The sequence below is a fragment of the Microcaecilia unicolor genome, chromosome 3 (genome assembly GCF_901765095.1).
Source record: "Microcaecilia unicolor chromosome 3, aMicUni1.1, whole genome shotgun sequence".
Lineage (NCBI taxonomy): Eukaryota > Metazoa > Chordata > Amphibia > Gymnophiona > Siphonopidae > Microcaecilia > Microcaecilia unicolor.
The window spans coordinates 110,533,663-110,556,668 of NC_044033.1; the positions used below are offsets into that span (position 1 = coordinate 110,533,663).

Consider the following 23,006-nt stretch of genomic DNA (forward strand, 5'->3'; position numbering starts at 1 on the left):
ACTCACTAGTTCAGTACCCATGTTTTATCATTCCCACCTTAAATAATTCATTATCCCCTATTTGTGCTGTTTGTCTGTCCTAATTAGATTGTAAGCTCTGTCGAGCAGGGATTTTGGATATATGATAAAATTGCAGAGGTTTTTTAGATCAGTGATAATAAGTGGAACCATGATGAAAACAGACTGATTTAATGAGCCTGCTGTTCCAGTTGTTGAGGTCTTTTCCTCCAGATTTCAATGGAATTTTTTTAAATTATAAATTTTTATTAATAACAGTGTTTACACAGGCTGAATTCCGACAAATGATCCTTTCACACAATTATCAGTTCCCATTATTCCCACCCCTTCCCTCCACCCCCTAAAAAAAACCCCACACCACTTGAACAAAGGCCTAACATTTTCCTGTATGGAGTCCACACTGCGAAAAAGGAACCCATCCGTCCATGCTTAATGGCAGTGAGCTTTGACATTAAATAAAGATAGTCCAATTTTGCAGTCAACTGGTCCTTACTGGGCACTTCTGTTTTTTTCCAAGCCGCTGCCAGGCATAGCCAAGTGGCAGTTACCACCATGTTGGTCAATCTGGTAGCTCCCATGTCTTCCGATGAAGACATGCCGTTAAGCAGAAAAACAAGAGCAGAGGGCACACATGTCATTCCCAACAAATGATGTAGGAATTGGGGCACCATTCCCCAATATTTCTGGACTTTGGGACATGTCTCCCAACAGATTTCAATGGAATTTTCACTCTCCTTTTGGAACTTTAGATCTTTATTTTGCTGAAGGTATTCATATGGAGGCTCATTTTCAAAGCAAAAACTTACAAAGTTACATAGGTTACCATGTAACTTTGTAAATCTTTGTGTTTTGAAAATAAGCACCGTTGTCTACTGAAATCTCTACTTGATTACTTGGTATTGCTTACGTATTTTAGAGTAACTTTGCCCCCAGATGGACAGACATTCTTGATCCTTCTTCATAATTCTTTCCAACTACCTTTTGGATTGGAAAGAATCAAAATTGCTAAAATTGACTCTGTAAGCACGTGTTGATATTAAATACCACATTATCCTTTTAATCGGAACTAAGCCTATAAAATCTATAAAATAAGTCCGGCAAACTCATTAGCTGACTTGTTTTAATAATAGATAAAGGAGTTCTGCATATTCATCAGGCCAAAGCTGTAAACAGCAATGTACTTTTCAGAGATAGTATCTGAGTTTGCTTTTATTTGTAGCTTTGTAGGTAGGAATCACAAGCTAAAATGAGTTCTGTCTATGATTGTTGTGAAATCAGCATTTGTTACTGCCAGCCCTACTTCAGGGTTTGATACAGTTTTCTGACTAGAACCAGTGATACAAGAAGTATCTAAACCTGTAATGACCAGACATGTAGGATTAAAAAGTCATCCTTATACAGCATGATTTATTTTTCTTACGTGTTTTTTTCTTTTTCTGCTGTTTTTTAAAATTATTATTATAGTAAATGAAGGTGAAGAGTTTATCACCCCCTGCTTTACCCCAGACTTCAGATATAAATGGGAGCATGCTGAAATAACCTACAGAATAAAAGGGCAGAAGGCAGGTACAGTCATCCAGCAAAATGCTTCTTTGCTATTTTCAGAAACTCATTTGATGTTAAAAGCCATTTGTTTCCCTGTCATTGTTGTACCTTCCAATTTTCCTGTTAAACAATAATAAGCTAACACCAAAGAACATTTGCTAGTTTCTCTTCTACGCTTGAAGAGAACAAAAGAAAAAAGCTTTCTTTAACTCTAGGTAGGACTCTGATGTGGACCAGATACTTATTGCATTATAGGAGGTCTTTTTCTTAGACGTAGCCCAGTGGTTAGAATAGCGGGCTGAAAATCTTGGGAACTGGGTTTGGGGTTATTTTTAGCAGGGATTCGGCGGCAGACAACTCGGGGAGTTGGGGTGGGCTGGAGGTCCGCCCACCCCTGTCGCTCGCTGGGAGGGAGGGAGGGGGTTGACCGGCGGTCACTGGACCACCAGGGAGTCTTTTTCTGGGGGTTTGGGAGGGGCTGGAGACCAACCGGATCTCCAGCCCTCCCTGAACCTGGGGGGGGGGGGGGGGGGACCGGAGGTCTGCCAGACCTCCAGCCCCCGTTGGTCGGGGCAGGGGTAGTCAGGGCCTGGTGTTCCCATGGACCTCCAGTCCCTGTGTTTTGACAGGTTTGGGATTTTGACAGCCCAGACCTGTCAAATAAGTGCGGGAGGATTGTGCTGAGCGCATGCTCGGCACAATTCGCCCGCACTTCTACCCCATGATCAGAGATAATTGCGCTGCTTAAATTTGCATGCATTATCTCTGATCATCGGTGCGGTAAAGCCCCGTGCTGTTCCAGCGCTAGTTTAGAGTGCTGTTTGGAACAGCGCGGGGCTTTTGATCATCTGCCTGTCAGGTTATTGTTCTCTCTCCCTAACCGGTGGGATTGCTGCCTTTATTATATCTGTCTGAGTCCTCCTTACACACCTAAGTTCTTCGGGGCGTCCTTTGGTGATAATTTGGGATGCTGCCATCGCACTCCTGGTACTTTAAAAAAAAAAAAAAGAAGAGCTCTGGCCTGTCTGTCGGTGACACCGGGATGAGTCTCTCTCACTTTTTCGTATATTGTGTTTTTATGGTCTATCTGATTGTTCCCATTGCCTGTAGGCTTCCTTGCAACTGGCCTTATTTCTTTCTCCTGTGACTTGACATGGGTTTGTATAGCATTAAGCACGGATTCTGTGGACCTTCACTATGATTTTAAATGGCAGGAATTGCCTGCTGCTTTTCCCAGTATATATTTATTTCAGTTTGTGTTGGCTAAATGCCTGTCTGTGAGGTTGTCTGCAGCTTGAGGCTATCAGTGATGACTGCCTTGATATCAGCTATGCACCTGTGCTTTATTTGCTGTGTCGTCCTTGTTTTTTCCCTTCTTGGAGGATCTGCCTGTGAACTAGGCTATCTCTGTATGAAGCAACAGCCTTAAGGGCATTGTTTGAGAACTCCTTTTAATCTGCATTTCTATCACGTATGTTTCTGTCTCTTAATAAGCAGTTTTGAAAGGTTTTTTTTCCTGCATCTTTCTTGTTTTATAGCTGCATTGCCAGTCTGCGCTGTCCTTTGTTATTCCTTTTTCCTAGGAACTTACATTTGCCATTCCTCCTGAACTCTATCTTATGCTTCTCTCTTCCATTTTGACAGCTGGGCTCTTTGTTTCCCTAGAGAGTGGGCTACGTTGGTCAGCAGTTTTCCATCTTGAGCTGCAGAACACTGATCCATTTATGATTGGCAAGTAATGCTCCATCTTGATTGTTGGGCTTCCCTCCTTCCTTCAACATGGAGCTCAGCTCCGTCTCTGACTGGAGAGCACTGCTGTATCTCTGAATGTAGAACACAGTTCCTTTTCTGCATGTCGATGGCGGCTCCATATCCAACTATAGTCCATGGATCTGTCTCTGAAGGGGCAGTGTGGCCCCATCTCTGAACGTAGAGCTTGGCTCCTTCTTGGAATGTGGAGTGCGGCACCCTCCCCAGAGGTGGCGCGAGGCGCCATGTCGGTCAGTAGAGCACAGCCCTGCCTCTGTCAGTAGACAAGGACTCTGTCTGACATAAGTCAATATAGAACCCTGCTGTAGATCTATGCTCTACATGCAAAGACTTAGCTGCCCCAGTAATTTAAGAGGGATGTGGGCATTATGCAAAGTCCCTAAGTCTGGAGCACTCTTCTGTTTCAGAGGCTGTTCCATGTCTTCTTCACTGAATATGAAATGCAGCTCAGTCTCTGAAGGTGTCTCTCCTCTCCAAACAGGACAGAATTTCTAAATTTTATGTGGATTCTATTTAAATTCTCTTGTATACTGCATCATGTTTTGAATGATGATTGCCCTGAGTATATAATGTCCCACTTTGAATTTGTGTGTTCCCTCTAGTAGTAGGACAACTATAAATGTTCTCCATTTGCCCTTCCTTCAGTTAAGGGTATTAAGTGATTTAAGGTATGTGATGGGCTTCTTGGTTACTAATCCCCTAAAAGTTGGCGTGTATATGCTCCTTGTTTTACAATTCATTTTGAATACATTTATTTTAGGAAGATGTTAAAATCGTTTCTTTTAAAGAATGTTCTTGTTAATTCAGGTTGAGTTTTTGGATACTTGTTTTTAATTTCTTCATCCAGAGGTTGTCTTGATTTTTTAATCTTATCATAAACTGTTCGAACATTTGGTGTTAGCTGTATATAAACAAACTGTATTTTTGTGTGTGAGGCACAGCTTTGTCTCTACATCTTGAATGCAGGGCACTGTTCTATCTGTAAATGTGGGTCACAGCTCTATCTCAGCAGGTAGAATTTGCTCTCTTGCTCTTGCCTGTGGAGCATAGTTCCATCTTGGTAGATATGCACATTCTCTCTGAAAATAGTGCACACCTTCATCTCTGAGTATTCTGCACAACCCCTTCTCGAGACGTTGGGCGCAGCTCTGTATCTCGATGTATGATATATTTTATTCTCTGGTTTAAATTCACAGCTCATCTCTACCTGCAGGGTAGGAATTCATTTCAGTCGGCGTGGGAACATGGCCCCATAATTGTGGAATAGGGCCCTATCTCTGCTTTTGCAGCGAGACGCCTTTCCTGAGGCGTGCAGCTCTCCCTTTGGCTGCAGAATACCACTTCCTTTGGATGACAGAACATGACTCTCATTTCAGTATTCAGCTGAATTCCAACTGCGGACAAGGCTACTACCTCTGGTCCTATCTCTCTCTCGAGCATGGTTCTATGCTGTTGTGCTTTGATATATGTCTCTCCTCATCCGTCTCTATGCGTGAGCCACATTTCCAGAGCCTATACTGGTTAGGCACTAGGTGCATCATCTGGGTGCCTTGTACCTTGCTGCAGTGGTACATACCTGCATTGGTGATACCTGTTTCTAGATCTTTCAGTAATGGAGTGGCAGTAGCTCCATTGTAAGTTCTGCTTACTGCCATAGTTTCAAGTCTATTGGTATTGTTTCTACAGAGTCTCTCTGGGCCTAAGTGTACAGCCAATGGACCTTCACATCCCTACTTTCTGCTGCTCCAGAATGACTTGTCTCCATTCTTTCTACTTAGGCCTGTCATATTTCTATTCCTCATGATAGAGGCTTGGGCTTGTTCCACCCTCTGTTGTGATTTTCAACCCTTTACATTACTTACTCCTGTTTTCAGTACAGGATGTTTGTAACAGTTTTGTTTCGGGCAATATGAGGTGCTACAGTCCTGCAGGGCATTACGGTGGAGTTCGGGCTCCACTCTTTTTGGTTCTATATTCGAGCAGAAGAAGCTCCTGTTTCCATGATTCCTGTTCCTTGCAGAGTTTTTCCTTATTTCTTCCTTATTTTCCTTTACAGGGTTCTGCTCGAGTTGCCTCTGCTCTGTCTCTCAGCTTCCCCTCTTTCTATTGAGAGTGTTAATATTAGTAGGAAGATCTTGTCTCTTCCTTCTTCTCCTTTATGGTGCGCTCAAGCAAGCTCATCTTTTCTGGGCCTACTTTAAGTTTGCAGTCTGTCCAAGCTGCAACAGTCATCACCTATTCTGAACAGAGTAGTTAGAGCTCACTGGCATCTATTTATTTGTGGGTGGGTACGTCCACTTTCCGCATCTAATGACTTTGCAGACTTCTTGCCCATCTGTTCTTCTACAATCTCCCAAGGTTGTTTTTGCCTTATGGGTTGAAACCTGTTCTCCTTCTTTAGGAGTCAGTTATAAGCCAAAGCATGGGAGCAATCCCTGTTTTTGTATCTGTAGTTTTCCACTTTGGATTCTCCAGGTGGCTGCTAAGTTCCTTTTGCAAGGGTTATCAGCCTTTCTCTATGCTTTGGATTTTGAGGCTGGCCTCTTTATATTTCTATCCATAGTTTCAACCTTTATGGGCACTGCTTTGCTACATCCCATAAGTGTGGACTGGTCTGGTATGACAAGAAAGGAAAAACGGTCTTGCCTGATAATTTTCTTTCCTTTATCCTACCAGACCAGTCCTGATTTCCACTTGATTCATTCATTCATTCATTGGGTTTCTTTCTATCATGTGGTGGTGTTCTTGCTGTCTTTGTTTGAACTTTTACATTCTGTTTTCAGATGTTTTCTAAGTGCTCAGTTTTGCACATTTCTTGTGTCATTGCACTGCCTGTATGCCAGTAATATATATGCCTCCTTTCTTCCTGGACTTGTTGGTGGAATGGGACAGATGGTCTCGAAGTTTTGACAATGGCTGGTATTAAGGTTAGAATCATCACTGCTTGGCAAATCGAAATACTGAACATTCCAAGCTGCACGATACCCTTAAGGGGCAAATCATAAGAACTATTTTTTCTATCTCTATCTTCTGGTATATGGGCAGTAGCCCAATTCTCTGGTAGGACTAAAGGAAAGAAAATGATCAGGTAAGACATAATTTTTTCCTCAGTTCATTTATGGGCTGGTCGTTAGCTCAGTTTTATTTTATTGCATTTTGTTTTATTGTTTTCTGAACACCTTTGAATAACATTTTGGTCACTGTATGCAACATATTAAGTTTTTATAAATAAATTACACTGTGTAACTGTCATCAAAGTTTTTAAATTTATAAAATTGTTGATTTTTATTTCTCTTAGGAGAACCCATGTATGAATCCTGTTTCAACAAAGTAGCAAAAATGCTCTATAAAAAAGTGCATAAAGCTGAAGAAATAGTGGATGTGGATTTCTACGCATTCTCTTATTATTATGACCGGGCTGCAGAAGTTAATTTAATTGGTATGGGAAACTATTTCTCATTTCTATGCGAGACGATGTTGTGTGAGACTTTAATCACCATTTTACTTAAGAGGTATCTCCTATGTATTTCCAGGTCAGGACTGTAGGCACTGTTAATAACATAAAATCACTCAGACAGCAATTACTCTGAACTCGTTTGGCTAAGGAGATGACCAGTACTTAAATTGGCTCTTAGATTCTTGTTAGGCTGTCCACCAATGAAAGGACTAAGATGAAAATGGAAATATTTTATTATAGAAAAATAGTTCAATATGCAAAACAAAATACAAAAATAAGATAATGTGCACACAATATACACTAAGGATTATCAATAGATATATGAAAAAATATATATGTATATATAACTACACAACTATAATATATCCTGAGCAGAGATTACCATCTTAGCATCAAGGTTAGGCTACTCACCACAGGCTCTGAGGCAACCAGTCCTTCATAGCCAAAATTCAAAACTAAACCTGAGCACAAAAGGAAGAGTCCTGTATCTCGCCCTTGCCGTCCGTAGCTTCGGATTCCAGATGGGTGGTGAATTGGCTCCTCCCTATTCAGGCTACAGCAGAAATTCCTCCTGCGAGCCCCTTTGGTCAGGTTAGTCCAAGGTCTCTGTACAGCAAAATTACTGGTTACTCAGTTCATAGAAAGCCACAGAGCCGCTTCTGAACTTGACCTTATGCTGTTCTCAGCACAGAGATACAGTTCACAGGTGTTCCAGCAAATCAGTCTCTTTCTGGATGGAAGGATGCAGAGAGAAAGAGGGGGAGACACTGAAAGGATGGGGAGAGAAAGAGGGAAGATTCTGGATGGGAAGGGAGAAAGGATAGAGTTAGTGAAAGTGGTGAATAAGAGGAAGGGGCATGTGGAAAACAAAAGTGAGGAAAAGATGAAAAGCCATAGGCAGATGAAGTAAAAAGAAGGAAATTAAAGAATGGATAGTAAGAATGAATTAAATCTGGACAGAGAGGCAGAAAAATAAATAGAAGAAAACAAAGAGAAAAATGACAAATGGACAGGAAACCCTGGCAAGAGAGTTTAAGAGATGACAAAAGAAAGCAGAATCAAGGGACTAGGACCAACACAGTTAGAAAAAGTAAATGGTCAAAGGTACAAAAAACTCCCCCCACCCACCCTGTAGAAAACATGTCATGCTGCCTGCCCCCTCCCCTCCCTGGACTGCCCAACCACCCTGTAGGCCCTACCTTAACAAACCCTGGTTGTCTTGTGCCTTCCTCTTCAGAGGCAGGAATGGAGCTCACTCGTTCAGCCCACTGCTGCCACTGAATCTAGATGACTACCGAGACTTTCTGTAGCAGCCTCACAAGACTGCATGGTACCACTGGTTTCGGTCAGCCTCTAGGATATTTAAAAATAGATTTGGTCATTTCAAGACATATTTGACTTAGAAATGGATGAATCCACAGTTGAAAAGCACTTTCCCAAAACTCATTCAGTCCATTTTTTGTCAGTTTTGTTCTATACAATTCATTTTGTTCATCAAGAATGTTGGCATAGGAATAAGCTACAGTAAATGAACCTTGCCTTGATGAACAACATTGTTATAAATAGCCCCCAGATAACCTGAGAACCTATACAAAAATAAGACTCACAAAATCAGATTGATGAACCAAGGCTTAATTAAGTAATTTATTGTTCAAAAATCATCCTTGCAAGAATGGGTGTGTGTCTCTGTGTCTCTAAACTGCGAGTCACACACAAACACACACACTTTATAAAACCTGTGGAATCTTATAGAGTTACATTTAAGTGTCTGCCCCTAAGTTTTTCTCATTGGCTGATGGTCACCTGCCTGTCTGCTAGTGTTCTGCTTAACAGCTAGCAGCTGGGACTTCTCACTCTCTTCCCCCCTAACTTCTCCCTCCCTTTTGCTTTCTTTGTTAATAGTTCCCTGCTATTTCACAGATGTCCATTTCCCGCCTTCTGGCCTTGGGCTGTCACAACCTCTCCCTTCATGGCCTCATGCAACAGTTTATCTCAGCTCTGGGGCCTGACTGAAGTTTTTCCTGTGTTTCAGTATTTTTACAAGCCCCCTTCCTCCCACTTCTCCTGTTCCTGCTTCTTACAGAAAAACACAAGTCCTTTGTCTAATAATTCAAACAGCTATAATGTACTTCTTTCTGTTACAAAAGAGCTAGTTATAGCCTGAACTATACATTTACAATGTTATATGGAAAACGCAATATATTTCCCCACAAAATTAATCGCATAGATCAAAAACTAACAAAAACAATTTGGAATCAGTTTTGGAAAAGTGCTTTTCAATTATTGTATGTTAAGCTTGTGTACTGTAAATGTTTCTTATGTTGCCATTTGTTTAGATTTAAGGCTGGAAAAAAATATTGAGGCAGTACTCATTTTCCGAGATTCATTACCAGTACCAGCATTTGCATAGTTCAAATCATGTGTTCTGTTTTTGTTTTGTTTTGGAAAGTTGGTTAGTCCTTTTAAACATTTTTTCATTTCACAAATATTGATGCTGCTCTTAATTTTGTGGGACCTAGGGGGGGATCAGCTTTTTAAAAAATTGTGTTTTACAGCTTTATTTACCACTAGCAGTGGCTTCCAGCTCCATTGAATCTGGTCTCCTTTTAGCCTATGGTGCCACGAACCTTCATTCACAGTTGGCCTGGGGTTTATTCCACACTTTTATATCTGCTCTATACTTACCCAGTCATTGTAGTGACGGTTATCTACTAGTGGTCAGACAGCAGTTTTCTCTAAAATGCAGCCATATAAATGCTATGGTTTTTTTCATTGTGTATCACTGAGTCATGGCTGGCGCCTCCCTTCCCCCAGGACTCTGAACACCCTGCTGATCCAGGATTCAGGATCTAACCCAAAAATCAATCCCAGTCCTTAGCTTATCAGTGCATAGTACTGCCACTGGACTCTTCGTGTTTTTCAGGACTTGAAAATATTTTACAATTGAAAAATTATGTGACAGAAATTTCATTTATGAAGGGGCTCCAGTAGTGCACATAAACAAATTTTTAAAGGAGTAGTGTTCAGACTTGTCTGCATTGGGACAAAAATCAGCATGTGTACCTTTTTTACCTGCAGGCTTTTACCAATTATCTGAGTGAAAGTACACGTGCACTTTTGCTTTGAAACTTGTCATGGGCAAAGAGTAATTCACATGCACATTTTCTGAAGGTAGATCTTTTGCTGGAAAAATACTTGCAGAGTTTTTAAATTGATATCTTTTCTTTGAGTCTATTCCTCTCCCCCCTCCCCAACTCAAATGTGTTGCCCAGGAAGGATTACCTCCTTTCAAATAGGTCAAAAGGTCACATTTTGTTGAAAAATACACTTTAGTTATATTGCTAGGGGTAGGTTTCAGATGGCTAGTTAATGCAAATAAAATGCTTTGAAAATTTTCCTCCCCAAATTCTGCTAGTATGCATCTTCCCGATGACTAGAAGGAACATGATGGCTACCAGATTTTGAATGGGGCCTCTGTGTCTACTTTTATCCCAGCAAGTCATTTAAAGATTTTATTCATGGAATAATACTGTTATCAAACCTGAGTTTGACCTCAGCTAGCCTTGTCAGATGGGTCATCACATGACTTGGCTGCCAGAGTTTCACTTGAGCCTCTAGACTTATTTTTCTGTTTGAGAGGGTTCTGTAGATCTGAAGAATGGTATCCTCATCTTGCAAGGTGATTTCCAAATGACATTGCTATCCATTTGCCTAATTTTCACGTCTGATGTAGAGTATGCCATATTTCTATGGTGTACAACGAAGATCTTTGAAGCCTTCAAACAGGTCAAGTTTTCAGGATACGCTGCTGAATATGCATGAGATAGATTTGGTGGTAGTAGACTTGCAAATTTATCTCCGTTTTGAATAGCCTGAAACCCCAGACTCTTTGTGACCCTCAAGGACCGGAAATGAATACCACTTCTATATTTTATTTCATGAAAGAAAATTAAGTGTACTTGTAATTTTGAACAGTGCGATTTTTCTCCCAGATTTAGAAGAAGGAGGGAGCCTAAAGCTTGAAGACTTTGAAAATGCAGCCAAGTACAGTAAGTAAAGTAGTCTTAGAGAATCTACTTTTAGATATAAATATGTCCGCTGCTTCCCACAACCCAATCTTTGCAATCCTTATAAATAATACTGAATCAGATTTGGGATATTATATTTGTACAATGATTTAATTTTTGAGAGGGTGTTCTTCCCAAGTTCTGGAAAGAAGCTAGGAGTAAATCTTCATTGAAAAAGCCACATTTGGATCAAGCTGATCTTTCAAATTATCAGCCCATCTCCAGTCTCCATCTTCTGTCTAAAATTGCAGAAAAGGCAGTTTTGGGACAATTTACTAACTTTCTAAAGAAACTGAACATAGTTTATCCCAAGACAGTATGGCTGTAGGAAGTTCCACAAGTCTGCTCTATTAGCACTATTGAATGAAATTGTGGTGAATCTAGATGCTGGCAAAATTGCTATTTTAGTAACACTAGATATTAGCATTTCATTTGATCTTGTTAATTGTCTGTTTCTGTCATGTCTATATGATTTGGTCATTTGTGATTCAGCTCTTTACTGCTTTTCTACAAGATGGCTAATCTTCAGTGCATTGGCATTCTGCAGCATCTAAATTCTATTTATGTTATCCTTTGGTGTCCCTCTGTGTTCAGTACTGACTCCAAAATTAGCTAGCATCTTATTAGTTCAATAATCTACTGTCAGAGCTATGGGGTCAGCACATACAGATGACATCAGTTGGTGTATTTCAATGATCTCATTGCTGTAGACCTTATGGAGTTTAACTCTTTTTTGAAATGCTGTATCAGGATGGTTGATAAAACATGGATTGAAAGTGAATCCTGTAAAATCAGAGGCACTAATATAAAATGTAAACCGCTATACATGAATGACCCTTACCCTTACTGTGGATAATGCGTGGGGGGGTAGGGGGAAGGTGTCCCCGCCCTGCCATGTTGCCATAGTTCTCTACTCTGGATTTCTGTGAAGGAGTCAATTTAAGTAGTAGTAGTAGTATACATTAGGTATAATTTTTGATTTCCTGCTTCTTTTCATCTTGAGTAAAGTGGTGTGGTAGCCGTGTTAGTTCACTTTTAAAGGTAATAAATAGAAATAAATCAAAACAGAGAAAAGAAAATAAGATGATACCTTTCTTACTGGACTAACTTAATACATCTTTTGATTCACTTTTGAAGAAGGGTTACCTTTGAAAGCTAATCAAAAATGTATTGTTAGTCCAATAAAAAAGGTATATTTTCTTTTCTATTTTTTATTTATTTCTATTAGCTTCTTTTCATAATCATATTTCCTCTCTAAAAAGGCCATCCTATTTTGGGTGGTTGGATAATTGCACTTTTTTACAGAAGGATCTCCTGCAGTTGATGCATATATTCCAGAAATATCTTTTTTTTTTTTTTTTTTAATGGACATTGACAGCTTATTGGGGTAAAATATCACTATGCATTCTTGTGCTGATAGGTTTGATCATGTAACACTGCTTTTGATGAGTCATTTTTGGCTAACTGTAAAATACAGGATTTGGTTCAACCTGCTGGCTAAAGTATTTAAATTGCTGATGACTCAGCGCCCCTGTGTATTTTGCTGGTATTTTGATCCTGTATATGCCTTGATGATATGATTTCTAGTGGTTAACTTTCTATCAGTGCATTCCTCAGTCAGGATTTGTTTGATATTTTCTTCTAGGTTAGTTTTTAGTTACCAAGGGCTTCTCTTATGAAATTCCATGCTGGGTGAACTGAGAGGGAATATCATATACTCCAAGTTTCAGACACAATTAGAAGGGAAGTTATCAAGCCATGTTAGGGCTTTAAGTTGCATTATAAGCCCCTTAACACAAATTAAAGGGCTATAACACAGCCCCCCCCCCCTCTTGAAGTCCTGAAAGACCTAATTAAAGCAACAAACCTATGGAAGGCCATCTTGATGGCGAACCCAAACAAATGGTTGCTCTGAGGACAAGAGGTACAATACCTGGGGTATTCTTTAGAGAAGAGGGCAAGTCCACCTACAAATGTGCAAGATAGAAACCATTATATGAATACCCATTCCCCAGGCAAAGAAACAAGTGAGAACTGGTCTAGGGCTTGTTATTCATTATTGACGCAAATACTGAAAATCAAGAAAACTGCAATAAACACTGAATTGCTGTATTTAAAATGATGTGTGTGGGGGGTTTTTTTTATCGGGCTTTATTAACTGCCTTTATGAAGGGGTTCATCTATGGTGGTGTACAACAGGTATAGTTTAACATAAAATTTACAATTTTAACAGTATAACAATAGTAAAATGATCAAACACAAATACAGTAAATGAGGTAAACTTCAAATGTAAACCCAATCGGTATAATCGAAAGCCGATTTTGGGCGTTTCCAACTGCAATCCGTTGCGGAAACGGGTAAAGTTGACGGGGGGGTGTCGGAGGCATGGTGAAGGCGGAACTGGGGCGTGGTTATCGGCCGAGGAGAGATGGGCATCTTTAGCTGATAATCGAAAAAAAAGGCGTTTTTACCGCGATTTTGGGTCACTTTTTTTGGACCCTTTTTTTTTTTCACGAACAGGTCCCAAAAAAGTGCCCCAACTGACCAGATGACCACTGGAGGGAATCGGGGATGACCTCCCCGGACTCCCCTAGTGGTCACTAACCCCCTCCCACCAAAAAACCCCCACTTTAAAAACTTTTTTTCCAGCCTGTATGCCAGCCTCAAATGCCGTACCCACCTCCATAGAAGGCAAACGTAGAGACTAATAGACGATTCACCACTGGAGACGTGAGTCCAACAGTCTTTATTATATCAGAGATAACGACCCGACACAGGCCGTGTTTCGACGCTAAAAAGCGTCTGCATCAGGGGTCAATAAATACACCAAGTAATGAATGCAAAACGAAGAGTCCTACTTGTATATGTGTTGTCAACTCACTGATCACGTAGCACCAAACAGAATATGCTGGATACAAACTATCAGCTCTGACAGTTGTGAGTAAAGGTGCTTATTCCAATAAAGGACGTTTTCGGAGAGATTAGTCTTCAGGTGTCAACTGGTGTGCCAATGTTATATAGCAGCAACAAGTCCTAGAGGCCTGTGTGTATGCAGGTCCCTGGAGCACTTTTAGTGGGTACCGCAGTGCACTTCAGCCAGGTGGACCCAGGCCCATCCTCCCTACCTGTAACACTTGTGCTGGTAAATGGGAGGCCTCCGAAATCCACTGTACCCACATGTAGGTGCCCCCTTCACCCCTAAGAGCTATGGTAGTGTTGTACATTTGTGGGTAGTGGGTTTTGGGGGAGGGGGGTTGGGTGCTCAGCACCCGTGGTAAGGGAGCTGTGCATGTGGGAGCGTTGTCTGAAGTCCACCGCACTGACCTCTAGGGTGCCCAGTTGGTGTCCTGGCATGTCAGGGGGGGGCGACTGTACTACGAATCGTGACCCCTCCCACGACCAAATGGCTCGGATTAGGACGTTTTTGAGCTGGGCGTTTTTAGTTTCCATTATCGCTAAGAAAAACAAATGCCCAGCTGAAAAACGTCCATTTTTTCGAAAATACGGTCTGTCCCGCCTCTTCACTTACCCGTTTTCGGTCATAGACGCCCATGGAGATAGGCGTTTTTGTTCGATTTTGCCCCTCCACGTGTTTTTAAGTAAATAAATGCCACCTTTGTTAAAAGGGGAAGAAAATGACCTCAGAAGCTTACATGTGAAAGTGTTTCAGGACTAGTCAAATCTCCATTACAGGTGTATTAAAAATTTTAAATGAGTGCTACAGTCCATACATTAAAAAAAAAAGTTTTAATGTCCAAATAATTCAGAATTCAAGAGAAATTGTTTTAAGCTTTCCAAATTGTAAGTTACTTAAAGAACTTAACTTGATGTTTTGGAGCCGCTCAGGTGACTACCTGACGAAGGCCCATGATTAACATTAATTGTTGCTTCAGGAGCAATTGAAAAATACATAAGAGCCACTTAGATATATTAATGACTTTTCTCTGTCATTGTTTGTAGATTCTGAACAATATGCTTTCTGACAGTAGAAGAGTGCTACTCCAAATATCAAAGTACTAACATGGCATTTTTACTTATATAAAGCCGAGTTCAAAATTAAACAGGTTCTTTCAAAAGTTACTTTAGCATTCTGCATATTCTTGTTGGTGAAAACATTCTTTCATTTGTAGCAAAGAATGAATAAAAAAAATTTCAGATAAATGATTTCCAATCTATATAGTTATTCAAATCAGTTAAATTAAATTTAAATGATATCCATTTTTTTGCTGAAACTGAAATTGCTTTCCATAATCTCCATGACTGTTTCTTGGAATGAAATCAAGACCAAAACATCTTAAATTATCACATTCATATGCATATTCAATCCAGTGCCAAACCAGTGGGTCTTCCATTCTTCTCCTCTGCTCAGTATATGCTCAGTCTAAACTGTCTGATTTTTCCAACCTAACTGTTATCACACAGACAAAGGAAAACATAGACCACAACATCAGAGGAACAAGTAATAAAATGCTTCAGTTTACATTCATTGCCAGAAAGAAAAGGCATCACATGTCTGCAGAAAGCAGCAAAAAGTAGTCCACAAAGCAGACCAAAAGTCCAGAACAATTCTTTATTCAAAGGAACCCGACATGGCCACTTTTCGCCGTATTAGCTGTATCAGGGGTTAATAGAACACTAATAAATAAGCACACACAGTATTAAAATAAATGACATATACAAAAATATCAAAAACATATACACAATTTAAGAAAAAAACATAATATTGAACCAAAAATAACTGCATACATATAATCATGCAGTGTGCTAATGATGTACATTTAAACTCACAAGCATAAAATTTGTAGGTTCTCACTAATGTTAAAACACATTGTAAAAACAACATCAAAACATAAAATCAACTCAATAATGTAAATAAATGTGACCATTTTATAAGCTCAGATAGTTTCAGTTTGAAAAAAGGTAACTATATAAAATCATGCTAAGGGATCATCTAAAAGGATACATACCAAACCAGAGCTAACAAGCAGTGCTTCCCCTAGTCAGCAAAAGCTGGTCCAAAATAGCCTAAAAACTATTTTTAAAAACTCCCTTATAAAAATACTATGGGATTGAAAAGTTAAAATTATACTCACAAGCTGCAATTCTGAAAGCAATAAGGTAGCAGTCTGACTCCTTCCACAGTTGAATCTGCCATTTTGAATACACAGACTGCCTTTTATATACACTGGATAGTCTGGAAGCATTAAGACTTTTACTTTGGTTCAATATTATGTTTTTTCTTTTTTTTTTTTTTTTTAATAAATTTCTTTGGGTATATGTTTTAAAGATATTTTTGTGTATGTCATTGATTTTAATACCATGTGTGCTTATTTAGTGTTCTATTAACCCCTGATGCAGCCAATACAGCAAAACATGGCCACATCATGTTCCTTTGAATAAAGAATTGTTCTAAACTTTTGGTGTGCTTTGTGGACTACTTTTTTCACTTTACATTATGCCTGTCAAATGGATTGACTTGAATGGTGATCTTGTATGTTATATGATAGCCATACTTGGTGAGAATATGAACCAGGCCTTTCCAAAGACTAGAACCAAACAAAATTTATGATGATAATAAATTTTGTTTATTATTTCCTTAAAAATAACTCTTAAAAGTGACTCGACACACCGTTGTGTTTCGGCCTGTAGCCTACATCAGGAGTCCTATGTCCTTGATAAAAACTGATGATATAGGATAAACCATGGGCATAGACTGGGGGGGGGGGCGAGTGGGGGCAATGCCCCCCCAAACGACGACGACGTGACGACTGGCGCTAGTAGTAAAAAAAAAAAACAGGCACGCACTCATCTCCGTCCGCTTCGGTTCCCTGCCCTCTCTGTCTGCGTCCCGCCTGAAAGGAAATGACATCAGAGGAAGGCGGGACGCAGACAGAGAGGGCAGGGAAGCGAACCCGCGGAGACGAACGTGTCTGTCTACCCCCTCTCTTCCTCCCTCCGGCGCAGGCAGCAGTCTTCAGCTTTTCTGTGTTCCTGGCAGCGGTAGCGATGTACACGCTGCCTTTGGCTCTGCCCTGAAGCCTTCTCTTCAAGTTCCTGTTCCCGCATAGGTGGGAACAGGAACTTGAAGAGAAGGCTTCCGGGGCAGACCGAAGGCAGCGTGTATACATCGCTACCGCTGCCAGGAGCACAGAAAGGTTGAAGAAGACTGCTGCCTGCGCCGGAGGGAGGAAGAGAGGGGGTAAACGGAGTCAAGATCCTGGACCTCGCGGGGAGGGGGCCAGCAGAGGGAAGATGGATGGGATTGGAGGGGTGGGGAGCAGAGGGAAGGAGCAAGAGATGGATGGGACTGGGAGGGGTGGGGAGCAGAGGGAAGGAGCAGGAGATGGATGGGACTGGGAGGGTGGGGAGCAGAGGGAAGCCTACTGGAAAGAAGACACTGCATAAAATAGAAGACACTGGGACCAAAGCGAATAGAAAAACTAAATGATCAGACAACAAAGGTAGAAAAAGTATTTTATTCAGAATTTATTAATTGAAATATGTAAGCTTTTTGAAATGTGCATCTGTGAGATTTTGCCTGTAAATTTCAATTCCTTCCTCCATATTAGCATATTAATTTGCATATGTATATATGCAAATGAATATGCTAATATGCTCCACCCCATCCTCCCACCCCCCAAATGAAACAGTCAAACTATGCCTATGGGATAAACTAATGTTCAGAATTGGAAAACAGAGGTCTTGAAACAAGTTTCAACTTATAATATTTTGTACCGCTGACCGTTTATCAACTGGCATTTCGTTATTTAAAACTTTTCCTTTTGTTTTTTATCGTTGGATTTGACGGTTGCTTATCTTTCAAAATTTTGCGCCCTTTGCCCTTTATAAGCTCCTGATTGCTCACTAGCTTTTGCATTGTTTCCGTATTTGCGTAGATCTGAGTGAATCACAGTTCAATACAACGGTCTTTGTCAAGACCATCCTTATGTGATTGTTTCAAGACCTCTTTTTCCAATTCAGAGCATAAGTTTATCCTATATCATCAGTTTTTATTAAGGACATAAGACTCCTGATGTAGGCCACAGGCCGAAACACAACGTTGTGTTGAGTCACTTTTAAGAGTTACTTTTAAGGAAATATTAATAAATTTTGTTTATTTTATTATCATAAATTTAGTTTGGTTCTAGTCTTTGGAGTGTGGTAGCCGTGTTAGTCCACTCTTAAGGTTATCAATAGAAATCAAACAAAATAAAACATGGAAAAGAAAATAAGATGATACCTTTTTTATTGGACATAACTTAATACATTTCTTGATTAGCTTTCGAAGGTTGCCCTTCTTCCTCAGATCGGAAATAAGCAAATGTGCTAGCTGACAGTGTATATAAGTGAAAACATTCAAGCATTACTATAACAGTCTGACAGGGTGGGAGGATGGGGGTGGGTAGGAGGTATGCATGGGGACATCAAAGCATATCATTGATATTCTAACAGGATGGGTGTGGATAGGTGAGGGGTGGGGTGATCAACAGAGACATACAGCTTTATGGTTTATAATGGGCTAAGAACCCCAGATCCTTGTTAAGTCCTTTCTGTTGGGTGTTAAAATATTCAATCATTCTGACTTCAAAGGCCTTACGTTCTTGTATGTTTTTAAAGTTACCTTTCAGGATTCTCACTGTGAAGTCACTGGTACAGTGTCCTGGTCCTGTATATATCATTCAGTGTAAAAAATGTAACGAAGGATGCTATATTGGAGAAACAGGCCAGATGCTTAAGACAAGATTCAATTTACATAGACATCACATGAACAATGCTGGTGCCAGTAGGGTTCCCACACCTGTTGGTCAACATTTTACAGGACCAGGACACTACCTTCAATATATATGTGTCCACAAAACACCGATTCATTTAGAACAGACTCCTTTTAATAGCGCAGGATCACAGAAAGATCTCCAGCTGATGAGTTCCTTAGCACTAACAGAGTATGTATATTGAATGTACATTAGTAGCCTCCCGTGCATTTTCTCAGGAACTAGAAGATAACCTTAGTAGCTTCTAGAAAGCGATCCACTCAGACGTTTTACCATTTCAAGTGAAAAGGTTCTCTATGTGGCATGTTAAAAGAAAGCTTGACCTGTTCACCATCTTCCCTGCTCTCTATAGAGCCTGCATCAGTCTTTTCCACCTTTCATCATGTGGTCTTTCTCCTTGGTAAAGCAGTTTTAGACAGTCTTTTTCAGTTCATAGTCATCTTTCCCCAACTATATTTGTATCCAGATTGCTTTTAGAAATCAAAGCTAAATTAAAATAGGGCAAATTGTTACTTGAAAAAGCAAAATTGCTTACCTGTAATGTAGGATCTCTGTAGTAAGCAGTGTAGATCAGACACACACATACCTATCTGCTGTAACAGGATATTGACTCCTAAGCTTTGCTTTAAATGGAGGACTACTCATGAGAATTGTGTAAGAACATTTGTGCATGCTCAGAAAAACTATTTTAAATTTTAAGAGCTCTAAGAGCTTTAAATGTTGCTACTCTCATATGTCACAAATTTGTGTGTCTACTGCTGTCTACAAAGAGCTCCTGTTACAGTTAAGTAATTTTTATATGTTTTTAAAGCAGAATAATGGAACATGTATTCTCTCTTCCTTAAATAATGCTTCTTATTGTATCCCATTTGACAAGCACAGAGGATCTCTAAAGGACAGGATGGGATTGTTGAGTTTAGTAGTTGGTATGGATGAGCAGACTGGATAGGCTATATGATCTTTATCTGCCATCATTTTCTCTGACAAATAGAGAGGCCCTTTTACTAAGCCACGTATGTGCATACGTGCACCCAATGCGTGTCAGTTTTCAGTTACCACCCGGCTACCGCATGGCCCTTGCGGTAATTTCATTGTTGATTGTCGTCCACTACACACGCTGAAAAATATTTTTATTTTCTGGCACGCGAGTGATAATCGGCATTTTACGTGTGTAGACCATTACTGCCCGAGACCTTACCGCTGGGTCAATGGCTGGCAGTAAGCTCTCAGACCCAAAATAGACGCTTCAATTTTCATTTTGCCACATGTCCATTTTCAGGAAAAATTTTTAAAAAGGCGTTTTTTTACAGGTGCACTGAAAAATGATTCTTTGCGCATTCAGAACACGCATCTACACTACTGCAGGCCATTTTTTCAGCGTGCCTTTGTAAAAGGGTCCCATAAATTTTAGCCTGAGTAGATATCATTGCTGATTTAGATAAGTGTGAGTCATTAATGTTTGATGTTTTATAGGTATGCCTAAGATTTCTCTTTCCTCTATAGCATGTAAAACTATGGAAAATGTCCCAAGCGAGAATCCCTTTCTCTGCATGGATCTCACGTATATCAGTACATTGCTGCAAGAGCTGGGTTTTCCAAAAAGCAAAGTTTTGAAGGTAATAAATATAACTGGTTGTTAGTTGCAAACAGTGAGCCCTTTTGTACTGAGATATTATATATTGTAATTTATTTTATTTATTTGTTGTAGCTTGCTCGAAAAATTAACAACGTTGAAACAAGCTGGGCATTAGGAGCTACTTTTCACTATATTGATTCATTAAATGGAATACAGCACTAGTGCTTGCTATGCTGAAGAATAATCCTCAAAGCCTGGGCGAACTTCAGATCATCCATCATGAAGACTTGATACCAGCTGGAATTTTGTAAAAAGATTGTTAAAGGTGGCTATAAGGAGCCTTGGAGGCAAACAGAGTTGACCATCTGTGTTCCCACTGGGATGCTAAAGAATTCCAATTTGGTCTGTAGAGCAGGAATCAGTAATCTTTCTGCGACCTACTGCCAAAACAAATGCCAGTAGTTGCTGTGGGAGAGTAGTGATCCTCATCCATGCTGATATCAGCAGAGCCAGCCCCAAAGATTTGAACATGATTGTAGTGCTTTTATTTTGCAGCATACCACTTGTTCATGTGTGCTGGGGATTGTCAACATCTGCTCTAGAGTTTGTAATTAGTTTATATCTAGCAAGTGAGAGAGAGAGAGGGAAAGAGACATTTACACTGAAGGATTTTGGACTATTTTTTCAGAAGCTATTAAATGACTGCTTCATTTCACTGAAGTTATTGAGAAGCTATGGTAAAGGAAAGGATTGTCAGTGTTCTAACTGAGCCTAACGTTTTATGGACTAACTGAATTGAGAAGCCCTTTTTACATTTTAATGGATTGTATATAAGTTTCTAATGTTGCTGGGTAGTTGAGTATATTGTGCCTAGTATCTTTTGGTGCAATTCCAGTCTGTCCTCAGTGGAAAGTTCTGTAATGGAAACATCAATCTTACTATTGCCTTGTGAATTAATAATATTCAGTATTAATTGCCAAGACTAATGTAAACATGAATTGCTGGTACTGTTCATTGCCATGCAGGAGAGCAGGTGTATTTCCCAAGCCCAAATTCCCAAACCAATTGGGGAAACTCCAGAAGCCAGTGATAAAAACTCATCCAGAGGAGTTTGGGCTATTCCATAACAATTCTTCATGAAAAGTCTTTCCAAAATCAAACCAGCAGGCAGTATTTAAATATCCCACATTGTTTGATGGTGTACAAAAAAACTTAGGGTACTCTCAAAACAATGACACGGTTGTAGACATATGCTGTGTTCTGAGAGGAGCTGCAGTTTGTGTCCCTAGCCAAGAATTTTAGTAATGGCTGGACTGACTAGAGGGGGAGAGGGATTTAAAATAGGGGAAACTCCCAGGTAATTGCTTATACAGGCTCACTGGAAACCCAAAAGTAGAGTGAGAAGTTGTCAGACCAGAAAAAAAAAACACCTAAAAACCAGGCATGGGCAGGTTGTCATCTTCCAGTAGTGAGCTGTTAAAATGTTGGTCTCGCATCATTCCTAATACCTTGGTGGAAAAACTCATGAAGTTCTTGCACATTCTTCTGTGGACACAGTATTCTGCTGTATTGAGCCTAATTTATAGAAAAATCCAAATAAGTGTGCCACGGTATGCTACTGAGTAACAGCTTCTGAAAATAGAGCCAGAATGGGGTCTTTCCCATATGCTCCAATAAGTATCTTCTTAAGGCATATTCATGTGCATTTATATTCAAATGTGAGCTCTTGTTCTGTGCTTATTGTCTCAGTCACATGCAGTTTTAAGACTTACATTGAGAATTTATTTTGTTGTTTAACAGAAATGGTCTGTGTTTAGCAGCCCAAGTGCCAAAATGTTCCATACAATTCTTGAGGGCTACAACTAACCATCTCTCTTTCAGAACAACACTGAAGAGATACCACCACCTTGATACCATATAAGCACAAGCTGAAGGTTTAACATTGTAATATTTTCTTGGTATCCTCTCTTATGGAGCATGTTTTCAATCAGAGTAATCTAAAACAGTGTGTTCTCCTTAACTGTCTCATAATACATATTTTGATAACCATTGTTCTTGCAAATGAGAACCAAGAATTGAAGAACTGAAAAATTTTGACTTTCTGATTTATGTATGTATTCTAGGTAACTAAACAATTTATAAATTAACATCATTTTAAAATCAAAAAATTGTTTTACTTTTTTTTACACAGCTACCTAACATATGCATATTCAAGGTAATCTCAAAGGGGGCAACTTCACATACAGGTACAATAGAGGCAGTGTACAGTGGATTTTTATCATCTGACATTGCAAGGTTCAGGAAGGAGTCCCAGTTTGTGCTACCTAGGCAACAATTTGCTGTAATGATTAGACCTAAAGGGACTGGGAAAGGATATAAAGCAATAAAAAAAAAAACTGCTTACAATTGCTCTTGGTGCCAGAGCCTGTGCTTGGTTGTGACTGCGCAGGAAACCAGGAGAAAACTACTGGATTAAAAAAGAAAACACAGACCAAGTTTTTATATTTTCAATATCCTCTTATTTCTCACAAAAAGCATGCATTCAGAAGTTATCTAAAGTAGTCAATTCTCCATAACCGTTTAATTTTAATGTTAATTGCAAGTTTAGCTGTTCTTGTGAGAGAACCGAGACTGGGACTTTGGCTACTTTTTAATCAGGCAGATATCAAACCAAGGGGCCCTTTTACTAAGCCGCATCAATTTTGAACTACACCACCCGGCTACCGCAAGGCCTGGGCGGTAATTTCATTTTTTACTTGCATTGGAAAATTTACGGCACGTGGCGCTAATCGGGCAGTAAT

The 23,006-nt window shown here is 39.8% G+C and overlaps 1 protein-coding gene across 3 annotated transcripts in view; it reads left to right on the top strand.

The window, feature by feature from the left end:
- Positions 1 to 22,348, top strand: part of ENTPD6 (ectonucleoside triphosphate diphosphohydrolase 6) — a 104,597-nt gene extending 82,249 nt beyond the window's left edge. For all 3 annotated transcript variants that reach the window (XM_030196274.1, XM_030196275.1, XM_030196273.1), the window contains exons 10-14: positions 1,483 to 1,584; positions 6,632 to 6,772; positions 10,783 to 10,839; positions 20,133 to 20,245; positions 20,338 to 22,348. In XM_030196274.1, the coding sequence (XP_030052134.1) occupies positions 1,483 to 1,584; positions 6,632 to 6,772; positions 10,783 to 10,839; positions 20,133 to 20,245; positions 20,338 to 20,427 (503 nt within the window). In that variant the 3' untranslated portion in view covers positions 20,428 to 22,348. The remainder of the gene's footprint in view (positions 1 to 1,482; positions 1,585 to 6,631; positions 6,773 to 10,782; positions 10,840 to 20,132; positions 20,246 to 20,337) is intronic.
- Positions 22,349 to 23,006: the final 658 nt, after the last annotated feature.